Raw genomic sequence first — 25,026 nt, forward strand, 5'->3', positions numbered from 1 at the left:
ACAGATACTGCTTGACCCACTAATTTCCTTCAGCAATTTGCTTTTTGTGCAGGATAAATGAGTTGCTTCCCAAATATGTACAATAACTTGCGTGGCTTTTTTTTATATAATCTGGTAGTTGTTTAAAATCAGCATTTATTTAATTTCCTATATTTAAATTCTTCACATTGCCATTGAACTCATCTCGCTGGATCATCAATCCAGGCCTCTGGATATTCACGTAGGTACAGGTATATGCCATCTCAAAGGATAGTGGAAGTAGACCAGTCACAATTTCCAAAACGAAATAGGATAAATATTTTAAGAGAAGGAAAAAAATGCAAGGCTGTGGAGAAAGAGCAGGGAAATAGAATTGGTTGGATCGCTATTCTCTTGACCCAACAAAGTCACGTTGAACCAAAAAGAATATTAATTCTCTGAATAGAAAAGCCTCTTCGACTAACTTTTTACTCACTTTCTCTGGCGAGGAAGGGGACACATTATAAATAGCCCATGATTTGTCAAATACCATTGAGTCCCTAAAGCAGACCTTTCTACATCTCTGTCCATAGCATTTCAAATTGTTGAAGTTGTGATACATTTTAATATGATAAATTTTGAGATTACATGCTTTGACAAAAGTTGCCAGGTACATCTACACAATAAAAGGGAACAGGTTTCAGAAGACCAATTTTAAAAAGACATTTTCAGATATTCCCTTTTAGATTTTTGTCAATTCCAAAGACCTGACTAGTTAATATTTTGAGACTGATTCTAATTATATATGACTTAATACAGTGCTCTATTTGCATAATTATAAAGTGTCATCCATAGTATACATGTACATATTAAATAATTAAGCTCTCAAGGCACTGCACATATACCAATTCTGTCATCCATAAAAACACTTCCACTCACAGAAGTGTACTTGTTCAGCATACCTGTAGATCAGACTTGTGAGAATGAGAATGTCAGCTAATATAAATATGAATGAAATCCTGAAAACCACTATTAAAAATAGATGTATTAATCACATTTTAATGTTTTAAACCCAGTTTCCCTCTCTGTTCTTTGTATATGAGATTTTTTTAAATGTTTTTAAACAAAATATTTTAACTGTTGTTGGAATTAAAGGTTGTTATAATACATGTTCAGTCAAAGAAGGCATGTTGAATACTAAATTAAAAACAGGTAAATAAATTATTTTAAAGCTTTCTGTTAATTTTGCTGAAAATTAAATTTCCATGTACACCTGTACTGTATTTTACTGGCTTGGTGATTGAAGTTAAATATCATTTGAAATGTTTATCTATATAAAAGTGTGCACGTAACTCCAGCTATTAAAAAAATATCTATTGACATGTGTGAGCAAAAGTCACACTCACACATGCTGCACTATTCCCATTTGAAATGCCTTGTTTCTAGCTCCTTTTTAATTCGCAAATAACTCTTGATGCATGTCATTTTGAAATACTTTTGTTATTAAAATATATATGTTTCACTCTCACCTTGGTTAGTGATCAAAATGGTATTCCTTGGAAAGATGAATGGTTCATTTATGCTGATGGAACAAGGCTGCCTTTCAAACTGTCATTGATTTTAAATTAAAAAGTAACTGGTATGTTCTACATGAAGAGTGACAACAATAACAAACTAGTCCTTGCTTAGTGCTATTTGTTGCAAGTATAGCATGTCTTTCTGTGAGAAAATAAAGGATGCCTGAGTACCTTAATCTCTGTGATCAATAGTGTAGATATCTCAATGCAGTATAACAGATAATCAATTCTTTGCAAAATTACTGAAGCAAAGCTCTCAGCTAAGCCTGTACCTTGGGTGCTCATGGGGTCTTCAGGTTCAATTGGAGGTCTATCTGAAAGATTCATTTCAGTTTTTGCCCGTTTGTGCCTTAATGAATGCGATGCTGACAGTGAAGTATTAGTGGCCAATTGAAATCTCAGCAACTGTATTGTAATCCCTATAGATAATTAATCTCCAGCATTTGCCTGTCAAAGTAGTGCTGCCTGATTTTATGTGGAGCTGGAAAGATTGCCAGTTTTGAAAATTAAAAAGCATTCCTTTTATATTATTCATTCTGGTAACAATTTATGATGCAGTTTGGCTGCTGAGCAGTTGTCCAAAAGCATAATTATGTTTTGATATAAACAGGATTGGTAGCTTTATTATGCAGCTACATCTTCATTGTGGGCGTTTTGATTCAGGGTTAGATCATGCAGGTTTTGTGTTTATATGGAGACAGGCAGCAGTGTTTTGTCCCAGCTAATAACTTTCTTTAATAATTACTTGCAGACAAACAAATACACACTTTGGATCGCTGTGCACTGGAGATATAAAACGTAGACGAAGAGCTGCACCACCTCCCCCTGGACCTTTGGATGCAGATATTGCACAAGGACAGAGTAAGATAGCAGGTTAAAACTTGTTAAAGATAAACATATGATATACAAGATCATGACATAGAAACAAAATTAGGCCATTTAGCCCATCAAATCTGCTCCATCATTCGACTTCTGGTTAGTGTATTTATACTCTCAATCCCATTTTCCTGCCTTCTCCCCATAACATTTGATGCCCTTATGAATCAAGCACCTCTACTTAAAATATACCAATAACTTGGCCTCCACACCATCTGTGGCAACAAATTTCACAGATTCACCACCCTTATTTTGGAAGAAGCTTCTCATCTCAGTTCTCAGGATATTCTTTTATTCAGAGCCCGTGCCCTCTGATCCAAGACTCTCCCATTATTGGAAACAATTTCTCCAAGTCCACTCTATCAATATTTATTACATTTTGATGAGATCCTTCCTCCTCCTTCTGAACTCCAACAAATACTGGCCCAGAGCCAAACACTCCTTGTAGATGAATCCTCTCATCCCTGCAATCATGATCGTAAACCTCTCCAACACCAGCACATCCTTTCCTAGATATAGGACCCAAAACTGCACACATTGCCTCAAATGTAATCTGACCAACATCTTGGAAAGTCTCAGCATTACATTTTTGCTTTTATATTCCAGTCCTCTTGAAATGAAGGTTAACATTTCATTTGCCTTCTGATTCAACATGCAAGTTAATCTTTAGGGAATACAATCTTCAATCCATGCCAATACCTTTCCTGTAATACCATGGGTTCCTATCTTGTTTAACAACCTCATGTGCAGCATCTTTTCAAAAGCCTTCTGAAAATCTAAGTAAACATTGACTGATTCTCCTTGTTTGTCCTGTTCATTACTTCCTCAATAATCTCCCAACAAATTTGTCAGGCAATGTCTCCCCTAAAGGAAACCATGCTGACGTATGGCCTATTTTATCTTGTGTTTTCAAGTATTCCGTATCCTCATCCTTAATGATGGATTCGTTAGGCTCCGTGGCCAATAATTTCTTGCCTTTTGCCTCTCTTCCTTTTTAAAGGGAGGTAAGACACTTGTAATTTTTCAGTTCTCTGGAACTATTCCTGACTCTAGCGTTTCCTGAAAGATCACAACTAATGCATTCACAATCACTTCTGCTATGTATTTCAGAACCCTGGGGTGTTCAGGTAACTGATACCCTTCCTGTAGTTAGGCAACAAGAACTGCACATAGTCCTCCAAATTTGGCCTCACCAATGTTGTATACAATACCATAACATCCCAACTCCTATACTCAATACTTTGATTAACTTTAGTTAATAAAACAGTGAGAGACATCACCCAAACCTTAGGATTACCAAAAATCAACAGTTTGGATCATCATTAAGAAGAAAGAGAGTGCTGGTGATCTCAGTAATCGCAAAAGGAGTGTTCATTAAGATTTCTGTGGACATTAGTCATTGACATATCCACACATGCCTCCTGAAGAATATTTCTGATTTGTCAAATATAGGTTTGGGAATTTTTCTTCATTATGAGAATTCTTTTGCCATCAGCAGTGGAGATCTTCTTTGGAATTCCAGTCCCTTTACAATTACTGACCTCACTAGTATGTTCTTTCTTCTCAATGATGTTCCAAACTGTTGATTTTAGTAATCCTAAGGTTTGACTGATGTTTCTTACTGTTTTATTCTTGTTTTTCCAGCTTCATAATGGCCCCTTTGACTTTCATTGGCACAATTCGAGTCGTCATTGTAGAAAAATGGCAACTACAGACTCCAAAGGTGATCAAAAGCTTAGAAGCAAATCTAGCTCTCTTACACCTACACTAATGAAGCAATTAAACATACTTGAGTTAAAACACAAAAGTCTGCAGACACCATGATTGAAGTAAAACACAATGCTGGATAAACCCAGCAGGTCAGTGTCTTTTATACAGCAAAGATAAAGATACATAACTGATGTTTCAGGCTTGAGACCTTCATCAAGGTATCATATCTGAATACTCACAAACACCTGTGAAGCCAGATGTCCCAAACATTATGGTGCCCTGAAATGAGGGGACTACGTATAGAAAGTGTTCCAATTTCTACATGGTCAAACCAAAATGTTTACAAGTATCCTTGAATAAAATCTAGAATGTGCACTTTAATTACATTTGAATTGTTTGATTACAAATTTAAAACTGTGGAGCACAGGGGCAAATAAAGGAAAACATCCCATCATTAGCCAGATGTCCCAAACATGGAGGGCACTGTATGTCCTTTTTTCTATCTGCATCCAAGAGATGATCATAGACTTTGTCAATTCTGAACTATGGACAAGTATGACAAGGGGATATGAAGTAGGCCTAGTAATTACTTTTATCCATAAGCACATACTTATCCTTTGGTTTTCTGAATACATGGAAGTTAACTGTGATACACTGTAAAGTAATATCCCAAGGTTCACACAAAATAAAATAAAAGGATCTCTTTTGTACCGATGTGTAGCTCGACATCGACTATCAACGGCATATGAAGATTAGAGCGCAGTTGAAGAGACAGCGACAATGTGTTCAATTTGCACTGGTCATCCAATCCCAGTGTTATATTAAGGTTACTTACTGTAAGAATGGCTCTTTGGAGATCAAAGGCTTTTCTTTTCAGTCCTGGTAATATAGTACTCAAGGACAAGTTTTAATCATATGACTCACAATGTTAAGATGGGTTGACAACTCAGAAGGAATACTGATGAGTGGTATAGATTTCAGAATTTAATTATACCAAAGATCTCATCAAATAAGAGAATGAAACCAAGAATAAATCAACAAGAAATAGATGCTCTACTCCTACAACTTTATCCCTCTGTTCAGAGAAACCTACTGCTTCAGGTGCTTAACTAACTGAGTGGAAAATCAAATTGTGCAGAGGATGTGGAGAGTCTGCAAATAGATATAGGCAAGTTAACTGAGTGGACAAGGTTTTGTCAGATGGAGAACAATGTTGGTAATTCGAGATAACCCAATTTGGAATCCAAAATCGTAGTTCAGATTATTACTAAATGGTGAAAGATTGCAACATGCTGTTGTACAGAGAGAATTGGGAGTGCTTTAGCTTGAATCACAAAAGGTTGGCTTACAGTGCAACAGGTTATCAAAAAAGTATATGGGACATTGGCTCTTATTTCCTCGAGGGATTGAATTTAAGAGCAGGAAGGCCCTTCTGTAATTGTGCAGTATACTTCTCAGGCTGCACCAGGAGAATTTTGAGCATTTCAGATCTCCTTACACGAGAAAGGATATACTGGCTTTGGAGACAGTGCAGATCAGGTTCACTAAGTTGATTCGAGAGACGAGTTAGCTTATCAGGAGAGACAGAGGCTCTTGGGACTATACTTAGAATTCAGAAATATGAGAAGGCGACATATAAAATTATGAGAAGAATAGACAAGAGGCAATAAAGTTCTTTCCACTGGTAGGTGAGACAAGAACCAGGGAACATAGCCTCAAGATTCTCGGGAATAGATGTAAGATGGAGATAAGAAGGAACAGCTTTTCCCAGCAAGCAGAGAATCTGTGGCATTCTCTGCCTGAGGAAGCAGTAGAGGCAGCCTTATTAAATATATTTATGATACATAGATGTCTGCATTGTGGGGGAATTAAGTGTTACAGAGAAAAAAAATAGGAAGTTAGAGCTGAGTCATGACCAGATTAGCCATCATCTTACAGAGTGGTAAAGCAGGCTCAATGGCCAGATGGCCTCCACCTGCTCCCATTTCTTGTGTGTTATATTCTTAACACATATTCTTTATGTGCTAAATGTTTTGAATAATTCTGCTTCTATATAATAATATTGGCTCAAGCATCTTCAGAAACAGTTCCTGCTCTACTTCCCTATTTTTGTTTATTTAACTATTACCTTATTGCTAATAATGTACAGTGAAACCATTTATGAAGAGAATAAGTGGTACTAACTAACTTGAGGTTTGACTGATGTTTCTTACTGTTTTATTCTTGTTTTTTCAGCTTCATAATGGCCCCTTTGACTTACATTGGCACAACTCTAGTCATCATGTAGAAAGCAAATTCAAGTCAAAGGAAATAAAGATCAAGAGAAATGCATGACATGTCATGGATTTATAGAGGGATCCAGCATGGAATTAAAAGCATATGTTTCATATAATCACTCAGTACACAGAACTACCAATCGTGATGCCAATCTAAGCTAATCCCATCTGCCTGCATGTGGTCCATTCACTCTGTTCCCATCTAAATAGCTCTCGAACGTTATGAATATATCAACTTCATCCTCTTGCTGCATGTTCCCAGCACCTACCACTTTCTGTGTCTAAAAAAATAGACTCACAAATCTATATGTATTACGCACCGATCCGGCAATGTTCTCGTGAATTTCTTCCATATCCTCTCTAAAGCCTTCACATCCTTCCTTCCTACATACAATAATTAAAATGTAGCCAAAATAAAAGTCTGTTCTGCGATGCTTCTACAGTTGAAGATCTCCAGGTCCAAATATTTATAGTTTGATTACATTATAAATGTAATCACATATTTGGCATGCCAGAGATCATTGCTCGATTTTCCTTAAGCTGCCAAATTCCACATTGTAAGTGCAGTAAGTAATTGTTTTACAACCAAACTATATTTCATATAAATAACATTTAAAAAATCACATCACATACACAAAAGCAGCACTGTTAACTGTTGAAAAAATTGGTACCTGTGTTCCAAATATACCTGTTATTAGAATGTTGTTTGATCCTGAGAAATTCAGACTGGATATCTTGAACTAAAGATGTCTTGGGTAAACTTGTATCTCTCACTTTGTTTGTTTTAGATTGGTCACAGTGTTCAAGCTACCGAAAGAAAATAGACACACACACCGAGAGCAGTTCAGTTTATACAAGTCTTTATTACTAAATCTAAAGCTGAATTCACACTACAATATGCAAGCCCTTCCCAATTATATTTATCAATGCCTGGACTGGTCCCAACTGCCAAAGCGAGGCGATGACTGCACACTTGTAGTAGGTTGTCTGGGCTTCTCCACCTCCCCAGACCAGGACGTCAGTTTGGAATCTTGAAGTTCTTCTTCTTGCTGAGAGATGTTGCCACCTCTTGGAGAGTCTCAAACTTCAGCAGTGGGACCATGGCTTATATTACCCAAAAGTTGTTTACTTCAGATCTTATCTCTTTGAACAAATTGATTTAATTATCTTCAAGGTCTAGTGACAGTCTACGACCAACAAAAGACAACTGCATCTCTGGGCCTCATGGTGGAAGTTAGGTAATGTCTATTGATTCATATGCATCCCTGGGCCCCATAGTGGAATTTAGATTAGGTCTTGTGATGCAACTGCATCCCTTCTTGCATAAGCTGGTCTAAATCCTCCCTTACAAAAGATTTGCTCTATTTTATAATGTTATCTAATCACCAACTTATGACATCTAAGTGACAGTTTCCATGGAAAGATGTTATCTTTGGTAGTCCAGTGCCATAGCTGTAGAAATTAGGCTTCCTAAGATAAAAAAAAAGCTTCAACGTTACAGTTTAGAGGAAATTTGTCTATCAAATTTGTTTTCTTGTTATTATTTAGAGCAATCAAAGCGTCTCTGATGGCCTTATCTCCAAACAGCCTTTTGTCTTCCTCTGCTTCAAATAATTAAATATGTAAGTGATACACTGGTCTCTGAGTAAAAAGCTATCCAGATTAAAACGCACCATGTTGCAAACACTCTGAGTAACAATATTTTTCCAAGCTGTTTCCTTTTTCTCTCTGCAATAACCCTTTCTCCACTCTGTGTTAAATTTATAACCCCTTTTCACCTTACCAAAATACTTCATAATTTTGCCATCTCCAATAGATTTCCTCCTTACCTTCTTTGTTCCAGTGAAAAGAGCCCCCTTTTCTCATGGGTAAATCCCTCAGCACAATTCTTATGCCCTCCAAGGTCCTTCACCTATTTCATACACTTCCACACTGCAGAGGTTGACTATCATTCCCTGTGTTCTTGCATATTGACTGCTCATTTCACAACACTCAGAGATGGCCTGGGTGTAGCATGGTTCTGAGAAATAAGAGGCAGTGCATTAATATGCAAGGCTTTTTCAGCAAATTCACTGATCTGATTACTATCTCATAATTCCAAACTAGGTAAAGGCAACAGAGCTTTTAAGATCTGGGGTAGACACAAATGTGCATGTCACGCAGCATTCTTAGGAAGTAACGGGGAAAGTTTAAGGCCTTAGCCTTTATCACATATAAAGGAAAATAACAGGCAGATGCCTGAATGAAAAGGTGGGAGGAGGAGGGAGGAAGTGGGATGAGCACAGACTAACAGACAAAAGGTAATAGATGGATACAGGTGAGAAGGTAGATGAGAAAAATGCTGAGATTTGATGGGGAGAGGACAGAGGGTAGCTCTGATAGATGAAGGAAGGGAATGGGAAGCTGGAGGAAAGTGGACAGAGGCGCTACCCTCCCATCTGTATCCTCTTGCATATTAGTCTGTGCTCCTCACCCCTTCCTCTCCTCTCTCACCACTTTTTTATTTGTCTGTCTGTTTCTTCTTACATCTTATGAAGGGCACAGGCACTAAGCTTCCTACGGATGCTGTGTGAGCTGCTGAGTTTTTCCAGTGCGCTGATGTATTACACTTAACCTCAGCATCTGCAGATTTTCTTGTTTAACTAGGATCTGTTGTTTCTAAAGTTGCCAGGTTCACCAATGGTGTTCTGCAAATTGAGATACGTACAGGTGGATTCCTCAAAGCTTGTTTTTTGACCTTGCCATATGTTTTGTGTAGAATAAAGTAAATGTGTAGGGTCAACTGATGCTAATAAGGGATGGATGCCAGGCCCATGAATGTACCTGCTTCATTTATGAGAATAAAGGAAGTAAAGAGTGCAATTTTCCTCAGAAACCCCAAGACCCAAGCTCGTTTCTGCATTCCTTTTGGTTCTGGATTGTATCAGAAGTTCCACTGGTCAGTTTTATTGCAGAATAAATCAACCAACCATTTCTTGAAAGCTTGTGTGTTGTTCAAGCACCATATCCTTACCCTTTTTCATTCCTGTCATTAAAGGAGAAGTAACATCCTGCCCCAGAACCTCTTCAGCAGTTTCTGGCCTGTTGATGCTAAATATAATGCAAAGGCTTTCACTCTTCAGAGTGGTCTGGTAGTCATGGGAAATTTCCTTCAATTCATTGCAGATGAGAAAGCTGAAATGATTCCAATTTTGCCTTGAGAAGCTGCTACAATTACTGTACTGGCATGTGAGATCACCAAGACATACAGCCTAGGTAGCCATTGCTTCATTATTGGAAGAGGATCAAAATTTCTCCTTACATTTCTGGCTCTTCATTCTCATTAGTGCTTGGTGCTTCACTTAGTGACTGCTCCAACTTGTGAGCTATCCTCTACTATACAACTCTCTTTCTCAGCACATGCATGGATAAGAAGTCATGTTAGTGTGAGGAGATGATGTTTATCTGGATGCTCCATGTTGAGAGTAGCAGCTCCATTAGCACTAAAAACTAACCCAGTATTTGTAAGTTAAGATGGGATTCCAAGTGTGTTGAAATGTTCTAGTGATGATTACTGTGGAAGAAAGAGAATAAGGAGGTGAATGAAATTAAGATGACTGGCTGAAGTTTAGTTCTGGTGGTGCAGTTACTGGAGTGACTGGCTCATTGCTCCAGTTTTTGTTTATACCTTGAAGAAGGACTCAAGCCCGAAACATCAGTAATATATCTTTATCCCCTATGGACGTTGAGAAACCGGCTGAATTTCTCCAGCATATCTATGTGCTTTTACGACATTCTCAGCATTTGTAGACTTTTGTGTTTCTCTTCATAGTTCCAGTGACCCAGGTTCAATCCTGACCATCATTATGAGGTTTTCTAGTTTCCTGTATTACTGCACAGCTTTCCCTTGGCTGCTTCACTTTCCATACTGGCATGCTTCTTAAAGGTGTGCTAGTTTGTAGATTAATGGCCCCACTGTAAATTTCCTGTAGACATAGGTGAATTGTAAAATTCAAAAGGAGTGGATGAAAATTTGGGAGGAGAAAGGCAAATTAATGTTGTTAGTTTAAATGGATGCTTAATAGTCTGCACAGACTTGATTGACTGAATAGCCTATTTTCATGTTGTACGACTCAATTACTCTAATTATATGGACCTCTTTCTGCGTTGCATGCTACTTCTTAAATGACCCATCAACATTCATCTACTTCTGCTTGAATCATCTACTTTTAATAATGGGATGTACTAATCATACCTACATCATGGCAGCAGGGGTGTGGATGGAGATGTGGCTTGCAGTGGTGGGCTAGAGCATGGACAAGAACATGCCAGGACTGGAAGTTAAGAGCCAGGATATGGAAGGAGCTGGAAGCAAGGAACCAGAATGACCAGAACTGGTAGGGTGAGTGGGGTAGATATGGTTTTCAGCCAAGACCCGGAGTGGACATTTGAAACACAGCCAAGACTGAGAGGTTGTCATTGGATTAGAACAAGGTGTCCTGAGCATCAAGAATGTAGGATTGGAACATTACATGCCCAGGGAGCAAGAGCTCAAAACATAAGCAGTTTTACAACTGGGAGCAGGAGAACAGTGGTTTGGTGCATATGCAGCTGTGCCCATGGACAGAGGGTTGTAAGGGTAGGAGGAAATAAAAGCCTTTCCAACCTGCTGTACTTATTAACTGAGGCATGAGAACAAAAATTTCAAAAACTCGCAGTTAGTTCTGAAGCATTAAACAAAAACCAAGTTCATTGTGTAGAAATAGAAATTGAATTAGATTTCAGCCAACCAATTAGTTGAGAATATGATGGATAATTAAATGAGTTCTAGGAGAAGGGCAATCCAAAAATAGCCTCGAGCTCATTGGTGACAGGCGCCGAGCATGCATGGTTAAAAGCATGGCTGAAGTATTCACAAACATGGATACAAAATTAACATGCCAAATGGAGGTATAAGAGGGTGGTAATGGAAGGTTGTTTCTCAGTATAGTGGTCTGTAACCAGTGGTGTGCTGCAGGGATCAGTAATGGTTGATCTTTATTTCTCAAATAATTTGGATGAGACTGTAGGTAGCATGAGCAGTAAATTTGAAATGACCCCAAAATTGATGGTGAAGTGGACAGTCTAAAAACTTGTTTATGGCTTCAACTACATATCGATCATCTGGGAAAGTAGGCAAAGTGGCAGATGGTTTAACTCCAAGTGCCAAGGGTGGTGTTCTGGTGAATACAACCAGGGCATGACATGTAAAGTGAATGGCAGGATCCTGTAATTTCTGCTGAACAGAGAGACCTAAACATGCAAGTACATTGTTGTACATCATGTTACAGTTGTAGAAAGTGTTAGTTAGGCTGCACTTGGAGTATTGTGTGCAGTTCTGGTTGACTCTACAGAAAGAGTGAGTAAATTCAAGAGCATACACAAAAGATTCTTGAGGATGTGTGAACTGGGGGGATGAGTTTAGATGACTGGATCAGTTTTCCTTGGAGGCAGAGAGGTGGTGAGATAGAGAAATAGAAAATCCCTGTTATCCAGAATTCAAACAACCAGCAACCTCAAGCAACCAGCAAAATTAAATCATGGAAATAAATGGGTAAAAAAAAAAGTTTAACATTGGCACACCTCGCTGTTAGTTCTCCATTCACACCATGCAGCCTCGAGCAATCTGAAAACCCACTTATAGAGCATCTACCAATCCCCGTAGGTGCCGGATATCAGAGGTTTTACTGTATTTAAAATTAAGACAGGTATTAATAGGGTAGATTGCTAGAGATTGTTTCTCATCATAGGGATGTCTAAAACTGGAGGCCATAGATTTAAGGTGAGAGGGAGGAGTTTTAAATGGGATTTATGAGGGATTCTTTTCCCTACCAAGAGCAGATAGTTTCCAGAATGAGGTGTCGGAGGAGATGGTGAAAGCAGGAACAGTAACAAGATTCAAGATACATCTGGTCAGGTACTTAAATTAACAATTAATTCAGGCAAGCAGGATTAGTGTAGATATGGTGGTCAGCATAGATACTTATGTGCCGATGAGTCTGCTCCTTTGTGTACAACTCGATAAAGCAGTTCATCCACCAACCTCAGCACTCATTTCCTTCACCAATGCATAGATTGTGTAACATGTACAAAATACACTGCAGTTTCCTGCTTTATTTACCCTGATGTCAGTTCCCAGACTCTCACCTTCTGTCATAAGAACAAGGGCAACAGGCGCATGTGAACACCACTGCAAATATACCCTTCACGTAAAACACCATACTGATTAAATGTATTGCAATTCTTTAATTTTCACTAGTTCAAAATCTTAAAACCCTCTCCCAACGGCTTTTTCTGAGTACCATCACTCGTGAGAATATAGTCATACAGCACATAACAGGCTATTCAACTCTTCTATCCCAGCATTTTGTCCATATCCTTCTAAACCCTTCCTATCTATATATCGAATCATCTTTTCATCATTATCATTATATCTACTACTATAGATTCCATTGGCAGCTTCTTCCAGATACAGAACACACTCTGAGGGGAAAAACTTGCCCCTCAGGTACCTCTATCAGTCAAAAGGTACAATTTTTCTACAATTGCAAAGAGCCATGAAACTGACAGAGAAGGGTTAATTTTTAGCCATCTGGAAAATGACACAGACATTTGATTTATGCTATTTATTACACTCCTGATATTCAATACACTTCCCTTTGTATTGAACAACAAAATTAATATTGATATACCCAAGTATTGATTTCTGAATTTACAGCAATTCTCAGCTCGGAATCAAAGTCAGTGTCTTTGTTTGCCATTGCTAGTTAAGTAATGAATAGCTTTCTTCATGTCCATAGCCTTAATGAATACATTTACAAGATTTTATTCTGTTATATCGGTCATTTGTTTGACTATCACAACCATTTCAATTGAAATGTCCAAAAGTACAAAATACTGAAATAGAAATATTTGTTCCCATTAATCTTAGTAAATGAACAGTGAATTTTTCATCTTAAATATAGATTAAAAATCAAAATGCCCCAGTTATGTTTATATATTATTGTCTGTCTATTTTTTTTAAATGGCAGCTTCTAATTTTATAGTTAATATTGTTTTGTGTTACTACGCAATTACATTTATCAAGTTACATAAAACAGAATTTGGCAAGATATTGGTTACATATACATAATTTTATTACCAGAAGAAAAAGAAGACACCAGTTGCATCCATAAAGGTTATAACATATACCAAACATTACCCCTGGCTTCAGGCTCTGAAACCTCTTGCATCCCACAGTATGGCTTCTTATCCAACATCAATACAAGCACTTTAGGATCCAAATTACAAAACAAACTGCCAATTAAGCCTGCAGTCAGGTGGATAGATTAGTAGCTGCAGAGATTGATACAAGATTTTCATCTCTTGAGCCAATTATGCAAGTGTTCTGTCCGTGGTGTTCCTTGGAAGATTTCAGAGAAATACCTAGTAGTTGTTTTGTGATGTTGTCACTAAAATATAAAACCAAAGGTGAAATATCATCCACACACATGATATTCTACTTTTTAAATATTTCTGAAAGAATTTTGAAGAACTTGTATTGTGAAGAAATCAGAAAAAAATTATTTCTTTAAACCTTCAGCTCAAAAATACAGTGTGTAAATTTCCAATGATTTCATCTCACCAGGTATCAAAGAAATTCATTACTCCATCAAGGAATAGTTTAAATATGAAATACTCACCTTTGACTTGTGAAAAAGGCAGTGTTAAATCAAAGGATGGCTAATATCTTTGTAGTAACTGCACCTTCATCATGTGGAACAATGGAGCACATCAAAACAAAGGAACTTTAAATCCTGCATTGTATTTAATTTGGAATCTAAAATTTATTTTTGGATTGTTTCTTTGTCTCTTTCTATAATGCAATTAAACTTTTGCTCTTGAATATTGCATATTGAAACTAAAACAGCAAATTCTTTTTTGGTCCCAATGAACTAATGTTAATCCTTTAACTAAAATTTTGGTTACTAATTTTAATTTAGGTATATAATCTTATCCGAAATTCTAAAAACTGAAACTTCTGAAATCCGAACATTTTTTCCTTGATTGTCATCTGCACAATAAAGCTCACGTTTGCCGTCAAACATAACCCGATGCAACCCACCCCTGTACAGCACCATTTCTCACCCCCCCACCCCAGTCCAGTGCCACTGTAATACCCCTCCACTTCCTCAGTCCAGTGCTCCCACCCTGTCCAGAGAGACTTCTAGTTGGAGTGCGTCTTTGTTTTGTGCAAATCTGAAATCAGTGCAATTACTTAATGTACCACCTTTACTAATATTCTATGTTCTGAAAAATTCTGAATAGTGTCTGGTCCTAAGAGTTTTAGATAAAAGATTATGTACTTGTACTTTAAAACTGTGTTCATTTTTTCATGATTCTATTCACCTGAAGCAATTGCCAAGGATTTAAGCATTGTAAGTCTGTGATTTTTTTTTAAACTAGTCCCTGTAACAATCATGTTGCCATTCATTACACAACGTTAACATACTTTAAGGGAGGAATTAAATGGGGATTAGTTACCTCACATTGAAAATTTAGTCACTCCCGTCTATTAGCCCCCCTTTCATGTACAACCATCCTTTAGCACAAGAAACTTTGTAATTTGGTAACATCGGTGTACATTGTCATAACCAGCAATCGGATGGTAGAAATTTCTAAACACATTGTGTGCACCTTTCAGTTGGAAATGGCCATTCCTTCCATACTTAATGCATTTTCCCTGAAGATTATGCCAATTCATTTTTTTTGTATTCATCTGCTTCAAACTCTGGGCAATTCAACCAACTGAAGAGAATCATCCTCCTACCTTTTCCTCTCATCATTATAATTTATTGCATTTCTGTTATTTCAACAGTTGAAAGATTGAATTAATTTTCTGCCTAAGAATTGGAATTATTTTATGAACAAATTTTAAAAACTGATCCTGCATTTTAGGCTTATAAATTTTGTAAATAAAATATAACCCAATGCCCCAGTCATTGCAGAATTTCATATTTCAAGAACGGAGACAAAAATTCCAAATAAGCCCTGTAAAATAAGAGATCCCAATGGTTCGGGCAACATCCATCATCATACAAAGTTCTAACTACAATACTTCAGCATTAAAACCGTATTCAATTAGGAAAGAATTTAAAGTTTCTGGTCCCCAGTACTGTCAATTCATAATTGTTATTACATCAATGAGAGTTGGCAAAAAGTCATGAATCAATCTACACATGTTTTTGGTTTTCTTTTTAAAAACATGAAGATTAAACTGCTCCTATTAATGAAGCTTTTTTCCACTTCATTGTATAATTCCTCAATGTGTTTGGGATTTGTTGTAGGATACCAATACAAGAAGTACAAATATTCTAGATAAAAATCAGGCTTGTATGGTTTTTAGACTGCAACGTTGGGAAAATCACAGAAAAAAATTAATACAATTGCTGCCCGTGTGGTCATTCACACTGGTTGCCTTTTCAGACTGCAAGTAACTGAGTGCAACAGTCCTGGTGGTTGGACGTGCAGAGGAGTTAAGGACCAATGAAAAATTTTTCCGGTACGATTTATACTGCAGGCTTCCTCCAAAAAGTTGTAGGGGTCCTGCCGGGTAAATCGCGGGGCAGGAATGGACTCAAAATTCCTGCACGTTTCTTTTTAGACTGCCCGTGTAGCGGAAAAATTCCTTGATTGTGCCATTACATGCTTGCAGTCTAAAAACCATAATATAGCAATGATACCATGGCTACCTCATCTGAGGCATCACCCTCAATGTAACACTCTCTCAACCCACTGCTGGAAACACTGCCTTTTAATGGAGGTATTAAAATAGCTTCTGTCTGCTCACTAATCGAGAGATTTTTAAAATAAGCCTCAATTCTTTTTGCATTCTGACTACTGTCTTATCTTCAAACCAAGCTTATCTGGTCATTTATTTCATTGTCATTTATGAGGCCCAAACACCTACATTTTCTATGTCTGTAATTGAATCCTTAATTAATAAGCCCATTATTCCACTTTCCTTTCACTCTAATTTTATTATCAAGGATATTTAGTTCTCAATCATGCCTTGACTGAAGCCACTATTCCATCAAATTTATGGTATTGCATTTGTCCACTCTAGCAAATATCTGCAGCTCTCTCGATTTATATCAAATATTCTGCATATTGATAGAGAAATTCTGCAACCTAATCCATTTAGGATCCTTGGTGCACATATCCCTTCTAGTTGTTTATTTTCTTTCCTCCTTAATCCTTCTATACAACGTCATTCCGATTTTCCATAAGAATCATATTTTGGCAAGCCCCTTTGAAATTACAGACATTTCTCTTTCGTTGTTCTTATTCTTAAACATACCCTTACAAGTTTTCATACTCCATTTACCTTCCCTCCAGAGAAATTTTTGAAGTCTGTTCATGTAAATGACTGTCTTTTCACCAAAATTCTCCCAGGAATGTCTAAAAATATTGTTTCTCCACCACTTTTTCCACCCAAATATCTAATCTGTGTCTCTGATTTTCTAAGTGATATCATTAAATATATTAACAGATAGTTACTCTCAAGGTCTTGCAAAACCTCCATTATGGTCTTTATGATGACATTCCTTCCTACATGGAACACAATTTCTGACTGCATTCGATTTTCAGAAATGTATCTACCCTTTCAGTCATCTCCACCCAACCTGTTGTTGGGATTCAGCATTTCTCATCATGTGCAAAGCAAGGATATCCACTAGTTCCAGCTCCATCTCTGCATCAGTGTTAACTCAGTTGGATGAGACCAAATCCACACATCCCTGATTACTAGATATTTGTCTCCCAAGTCCTTTGACACAGATGCAGAAGCTCCAGTCATTTTAATAAAATCATAAAGGTGCATAAATTTTTAAGCATTTTACTTGAAAAAAAATCTTTAACATTAATGAACTACAACTCTTAATTGTTATTTACATTACCATGAATATTAAATAAGTAAATGTCAAGGGCATTCAAAAACTCAAACTTTAAAGGGAATATAAAAACAAAATTGATTCTGGCCTTGTGGATGCAAAGATGATGGGTTAAAGTTAGGACACTGAATCTGGACAGCCTCAAGTTTAATGAGTAGAATGAGAGAAATGGCCAGGGTGGAATAGTTAAAAGCTAACAAATTCATGAATAAACACTTCAGCACAAAATAGTTTTTACTTGTCTGGAATGTGTCAATTCTATGGAAAAGAAAGTGTTAGCAGAAAAATGTGATTTATCTACAAAGACATTAAATTCTGTTCAATGACTTAAGATTGATTAATTTGGATATTCAAATCAACTGTGTAAGGTTGCTCAACCAAGTAGACTACATTCATTGGTTCTTCACACATACAAAGTACTGTTTCATTTTCATCCATTGCTTATTTAAAAAGCTTCATAAATTAAACTAACATAATTTGTTTTGCAACTTGCTGGACTTGCGGTTTGAGATGAACGGTCATTTTCTTCTTCTGACTAGAAACCAGAAAGCTTGTTAAATCACTTCTCATTTCAAATGGATTGTCTGGGAATTTACTCTTCTGTCTTGTGAGGAAATCCATGATGAAATGCTCAGTGAAAATCAATACAATGTGTCATTTATACTTGATATCTCAGCCTTCTACTTGCATTTTAATATATCAATTTGTCCTATAGGTGAAATTTGGTTAAGACCAGTTTGTATTTATTTAATATAAAATCTTGACAGTACATACAGTATTTCCATCATATAGTGGTAGTTTTTTTTTTAAGAAACTTGGCCAAGAACTACATTGACCGTTTTGATTATAACAGAGTTAGTATTTAGCAATACTCGTTTACCTCAAACAGGTTTCCATAGTAGTAACTCTTGACAGTGATAAAAACAAAACCATTAGAATAATTTTCCATCTGATGGGATATTGCATAATAACTGTGTTTCATCCATGCGTTAAGCTGTTATAACATCAGAAAGTGATTAAGCAGATGTCTAGCTTCTGGCAGCTGTAGACCTATGATCTGCCATTCAGTTTAGCCTGGTAGAGAAAAAAAATGAAGCGTGGCTTGAAACTATAGCTAAGTGGTTCTGTTTTTAAACAGACTGGCTTATAGATAGGTCAAATTTAATTTTGATCAAATATGGAGCCATTTGGAGAAATTAGAATCTAATGGAAATGTTATTTTTCCAAACAGATTTTTTAAACTATTAATATTTCACTTTAATGTCACAATATTTAACATTTGTTTAATGCACCACTGTCTTCAAAGGTTATTTTATATGTGAGGTTAGGGTTGGAAATTTATTTCAGAAATCAGTGTAATACAACTTAGAAAATGCTCTTTTTCCTTAAAGCAAAATTCTGCAGATGGTGAAAACCCAATATAAAATGATAAAAGTGCCCCACCAGTCAGGAAGCATTAGTAGTGAAACAGTGTTCTGATTTCAGGCCAATGACCTTTAATCAAAGCTAAGTTTGAAACAAGTTTTGAGATGCAAAGAACTGAGAGGGAGGAGCAGAAGGCAGGTTCTGCTATCCACTTCATTGTATCATGGTTCTGACCTTTCCCCCTTCTCTGGAAAGCAATTAGTGGATTGAATTTTTTTTTAAACTAAACAGGTAAACAAAAACAGGTCCAGCAGAGAAGCAGGTCCATGCCATCATCGAGTCACTATCTGTACTAATCCCATGTATCAGTTGATGGCTGTTCATGCCTTGGTGAACTTGGCAAAGGTCAAAATATTAGTTAATTTCAAACCATATTATCTTTTATCTTTTAAATTAACATTTTTTTTTCTGTCTTTGATAATAAATCCCAATCTTTGAATTGGAATTCCTGTTGTTATAATAAAACTAGCCAACAAAGACATTAAAATTAAATTGGATTATAACAATAGGAATTCCAATTCAAAGGTATTAAATTAGCTGAATATAATTTTATTTTTCCCAAGATTGTGAAATGTGCTTTATAAATGCTTGTCTTTCATCTACTAGCAACAATGGTGGTGTTTTCCATTGGAAGAAGAGTGTATTTAGAGGAGAAGATATTGGGAAGTTAGTAGTGTGATAATTAACACTGCATTTATCCACTCCCAAGGAATGTAGTGGAATGCCTGTCCAATGCCTTTTTAAAACATTGTTAAACCCAGTATTTTATTTTTAATCAGAGGGGTTTTCAAGAGGTTATCACATGACAAGGCAGATTGTTTTAATATTTAATTAGTTAAAGTAAGGGAAGTATCTGGTTTATATTTTAATTCTGATTATTTCACTCTTTTCATGGTGTCCACATTAATTAATCTCTGCATGTCTTAATTCTAGTATTTGTCGGTGAAAATGCCTGTCCTATCCCAGAAACCAACATCGGTAGTCGAATGCTGCAAACCATGGGATGGATTCCTGGCACAGGCCTTGGACCAAATGGTCATGGGGTTGCTGAACCCATTAAAGCTTTATGGCGACCAAAAAGGGTTGGACTTGGCTTCTGATGACAGGCACTTGTTCAACTCAATAGGAAGAATACTCCCTTCAAATCACCAGCCTTTGCTCAAGAGAGCTCAATATATGATGGCAAAATTGTATTGTGATAAAGTAATTGTTAATTATGTTTTGAAATCAACTCGTGCTTACTCCTGAACAGAGTCAGTGTTGATTTACTGTATTAATTGAAATGGAGGTTTCCAAATATTAGGAAGTGAGCATTGATGCACAAGTTCAAAGGTTTTTTGCAGGCAATAATTCCATTTCATCTGAAGAGTGGTGTCTGAAAGTGGAGGCTGCAGATGTGAATTTGTGAAATATAGCAGTCCATTGCCTCTTCCAATCCCCATAATACGAACACATCTGCATGATATTTAAGTTTGTCATTTTGCTACCATTCCTGTGCTTCAATTGTAAAGATGAATGAAATAACGTTGTGATACGTGATAACAGATCTGTAAGAAACAACTCGATGCAAGCAATTCTGAAATTATTTTTAGTGCTCACATTGTATCTGTCATTCTGTTAGTTGTTTAGAAGTATTTTTTTTTTATTTAACATTCTATTTCCTTAATGTCAAAGAAAAATTTCTTCATTGTCCAGGATTTCATTCGCATGAAAAACAAATTATCCTTGACTATTTGACAAAGTATTAAATGTTCAGTTTTCTACACATAATATACCTTAGATTCCAGATGGAGAGTAGATTTTAAGGTTTTTAAAAATTCTGATATGCCGTTTTGCTACATATATTTAACACATCAAAAGTACCATATTTGACACCATATAGGACCCACTGGCATACAAGATCCCCCAATTTTAGCAGCGAATTTTAGGAAAAAATTTGTTTTAGTGTATTTACAGGCAAAACTTGGACAGAACAGGTTATCAGTAAAAACAGTTTTAATAATACTGCTGTAATTAACAAGAGAAAACCTTTTATAAGAGAACATTAAAGCAAGTAGCTATCATAAACAAAAACAGTGTTCTTTAACAAAGACTTTAATCATTTTCAATGCCTGAATATTCATTAGCACATCACTGTCAAAGGCCAAAAAAATCATCATCAGTATTAATGGTATCACGGTCTTCAAATAATGCATCGTCCTCAGTGCCATAAAGGGCATTACTAATTCCACTCCTCTTAAAAGCCTTAACAATAATTCCAGCTGTTAGTGTCCCAAGAATGCTTCACCCACTCACACACCTGTGTAATAGAGGGATGTTTCACTCTTCTTGTTCATGTTGGTGCATGGTTCTTTTCTCCCATCCATTTGTTCCAGTGTTCCCTCAAGATATTTTTAAACAGCTTGTTATACACACATGTAAAGACTACAATTAGCTCTTCAGACCACCAGGAAGAACAGCCATCTGGGTTTTCAGTTTATGTGAGGTTTTTTGGTTGTTTTTTTTTTAAATATAGAGTCCACTAAGACCCTTCGCCATATTTTCTACAGTCATAATTTGATCCCAGCTTCATCAATCCAACCTTTTGGATGAACAAACACACCACTGGTATTTTTTCTTTGGGATGAGACCTTGTTTTAAATATTACAAATGGTAGCAGTTTTGTGCCACTAGCCCAACAGGCCAGAACTACTGTTTAGTCTGTCTTTTCATGACCAGTGGTTTTAACACACCGTTTTGTTGGATGGTACATCAAATGTTCCCTATTTGGCTCACTTCAACAATTTCTTTTTGATGCATTTATTACAAACTTATGAAATTCTAATATTTTGTTTTTATAATCCTCCGCCATTTTCTGTGCAATGGAGGTTTTTGATAAACCGTGCCATTTCATGAAGCGAGGTCTGTTACAGAAAAATCCTTTAGCTTTTGTTCTCCTCCTAATCTCCTCGCCTCATGCATTATCACCTTGGTAGAAACACATTTCACTGATTCTCTTTCATTTTATCACCCAGTTTTTTTGTTTTTTTTAAACTCTTCCTCTAATTGTGACCAATGTGGAGCTGGACAAGGAAGGTTACATTTACCCCTTTTAGAAAAATGGCTAGAAGCTGCTTTCTTTCTCCATTCATGTACCATTTTTGCCGTAGGCGGTGCTCCTAAAACTTTAGCTGCTGCTTTATTACCATGTTCCTTAGCATACATTACAGCTTTTAGTTTGTATGCAATAGCTTAGCTTGAGTGCTTTTGAAAGCCTCCACGACAGTGCACAAATGCTGGCTCCAAAATGTCACCTTCACATATAGGATCCAGGGTGGTTTTTGGGGGAAAGGGGGTCATGTATGTTATAAAATATGGTAATGTATGACAATGACATACTTTAATAAGGAATCAGCTATACTGAAATAAACTGTGATTGCTGGATTCTGGAAAAAGAAAGGCAGGATACAGCGGATTGCTGAACTTCTGATTTGATCAGGTTAATGTTCAGAGTTTTAGTAAACGGGTTGTTTAGAATTTATTCTCAGATTATCTATCTAAAACCTCTATGCTGTATAATTTCTTGAGTCTATCCATTTTAGAAATATAACCTATTGCCTCCTGTCTCATGAATTTGATTTGGCTTATCCATCCAATCATTTGGGATGTAGTTCGTAAGAAATAACCTTATTAACATCCTAAATAGCATTAGGGAAAAAGTGTTGATTCTATAGTCAATCTATAATACTTACTAAAATAATTTCTTTTAATTTTTGTATTTTGTAGCAAGTTAATTGGATGGCCACAAAACAAACTGAGCCAGTAAAATCTCAAAGTCAGGATTATAATCTAAATAAACAGGATATGTTAAAATATACAGTCAGATTTTTCTGAGTATCTATGTAGAAAATTGTAAGTGAAATAGAATTTGCTTAAAAGGTCAGTTAATTTAAATAGAATTTACTTTTCATTTCAACAAGTAGAAGCTAGTGTATTTCAGAAAACTTTTTATTATGGGATTGAGAATTCACACACCATTTTATGCATGGGTTAGTTTAGTTCATTCTAAAATGCTCACAACATATCAAAATTACACTATTCAACTGATAGTTAGTTATTTCTATAATTAATAATTATTTCTCTAGAGGGCTAGGTAAGGTAAAACTATTGTTGCCTTTGTAAAAGCATGCAGTAGTTATCATTTATAAATCACTTGTATTACTTGATATTCCACATTCTAATAGATCAGTACAGTCCCATCTCTGTCAAAACCTTTATTGGACAATTCTGCTTTATGGCAAATCTTAAAACATTCTGTAGCTACTAGGTCATCAAGATGAAGAATACAATATGAATGTTAAAGGTAATCTGCCATCCATTTTAACTTAGCCCCCAAGTATATTGTTACTCAATCAAAAGATAAAATATTGCTTTCTGTGTGAAACAATAGATTAATAAAGCAATTTTAACGTACAGAATTGACATCATTGGAGCTTTGTTATATTCATTAGATCGGAATGGACAAAAAGCCCCTGAAAACACATTTTCAAACAGCAAAATACTATTGGGAGGATGATTGGATGGTTTCCCCAAACCAGTATAGGGTGCTAAGTGTATAAAAGAGATTTTCTTTTTAAATATTAAAGCAGTAATTGGTCAAATTGCATGATTATCCATCACAACCCTCCCAAATTGCTCAAGGTTCCAACAAAAATTCCAATTGAATATTATGAAGGGATTTATTTGAATTATCTTGCATGCTGTGCACATCTGTACTTGTTTCTAGTTTTAATGTACATCTTATACAATATCTCAACTACATGTTACAATCTGAGGTTTAAACAATCTAATTTCTACATTGTGGTCAAGTACTATTTTCTTGCACAAATTATTTGAGAGAATGTATCTGTACTCATTTAATTAGAATAAAGATACGAGATGGAGGATGCTCTTGTCTGATAAATAAAAGAACATCTTGCGTTCTATTTGTGTGATTATTTTCATTTCCTTTCTTCATATTAATTATCTTTTAATACCATGCACTTTTATATTTCAGAATATAATGGCCTGGATTTTAATTCCTTTCCCCCATCTAATCCCGAACAAAAAATTGAGAACAACAAAGTACCAGTACAACTTATTTCTTTACACTTGGACTCAAGATCTGCACAGAAAAGGGTGGCAGTGTTCGTGCAACACCATTACAGTACCAGCATCCTGGGTTCAAATCCGATGCGGTCTGTATATGCTCCTGATGTCTGAGTGCGTTTCCTATGGGTCCTCAAACCCTTCAAAGGGTACTGGGGTTGGAGGTCCATTAATTGGAGTTGGGCAACACAGGCTCATGGGCTGAAAGGGCCTTTTACCATGTTTATAGCTCTAAATTTTAAATTAAAAACCATATTCGTCCATCAAACTAACTCTAGTGTCGGATCAAAATAATCAGTATGATAAATTTGCACTAATTCCATTTGTTCTTGGCCTTCAAAAGACTCTTAAAGCTAATCTGTTTTCCACTTGGATGCAAGGCTTTTAAAATTATTTTACTTAGAAACTCTACTGTGTACAAATGTAATCTGTAGATAGTTCTGCACAGGTTTTTAAAGACACTTTCAGATATTTAACATTTAGCTACCACCATGTAATGGAACTTGTGCTTTTTTTATGATAGATTGCAATTAATCAAATTCCATCAAAGTTCATTTATGATTATTTGACTGTACTTGTACAACCAGAAGCGAGCATTTCTCCAGACCAGTGCACACACAATACATTTCTCATACAACACATAATAAATGTAAATATTCAGGTTATCATACTCAACTATATCAAATAATTTTTACAAAGCAATATATGCTGGGTACCAGAACACTGTGTGATTGCACTATTTTAAAGACAGAGCATTGCACTTCTGATCGTTCCCTAATTAGAATGCCAGCTCGATCCAGTATGGCCATATTGGTGAAGTAAGAAAAAGAGCTGCCCACTTAAAATGGCATTCAGCTACATTAGCAGGCATGGTGCTTAATATCTATTTGAAGTTCTTTGCAAAGTTCAATTCTCTTTTGTTCAGAAAACATTTGTTGCCTGAATTATGCAGACAGTTACAAAGCAATGACACTTTTGCTGATGTTACTACATTTTTGTAGTCTGTTTTCTTGCATTCAAGATATGGATTTCATTTGGCTTTACTTACTTTCAGGTTTTAATATTTGGGAATCTCTCATATCGAGTACCCATACCAAGACAGAAAGGGGGGGGGGGGGTGGGAAATGT

At 36.2% G+C, this 25,026-nt stretch overlaps 1 protein-coding gene across 6 annotated transcripts in view; it reads left to right on the forward strand.

The window, feature by feature from the left end:
• Window positions 1-23,735, forward strand: part of gpatch2 (G patch domain containing 2) — a 308,872-nt gene extending 285,137 nt beyond the window's left edge. For 4 of the 6 annotated variants that reach the window (XM_069931270.1, XM_069931268.1, XM_069931272.1 and 1 more), the window contains 2 exons: window positions 2,287-2,408; window positions 19,705-23,735. In XM_069931270.1, coding sequence (XP_069787371.1) covers window positions 2,287-2,408; window positions 19,705-19,871 — 289 coding nt within the window. In that variant the 3' untranslated portion in view covers window positions 19,872-23,735. Of the gene's footprint in view, window positions 1-2,286; window positions 2,409-6,356; window positions 6,943-19,704 lie in introns of those variants that run through there. The other 2 variants (XM_069931271.1, XM_069931273.1) reach the window with 2 other exon arrangements.
• The last annotated feature ends 1,291 nt before the right edge of the window (window positions 23,736-25,026 follow it).

This window comes from Narcine bancroftii, chromosome 4 (genome assembly GCF_036971445.1).
Source record: "Narcine bancroftii isolate sNarBan1 chromosome 4, sNarBan1.hap1, whole genome shotgun sequence".
Classification (NCBI taxonomy): Eukaryota; Metazoa; Chordata; class Chondrichthyes; order Torpediniformes; family Narcinidae; genus Narcine; species Narcine bancroftii.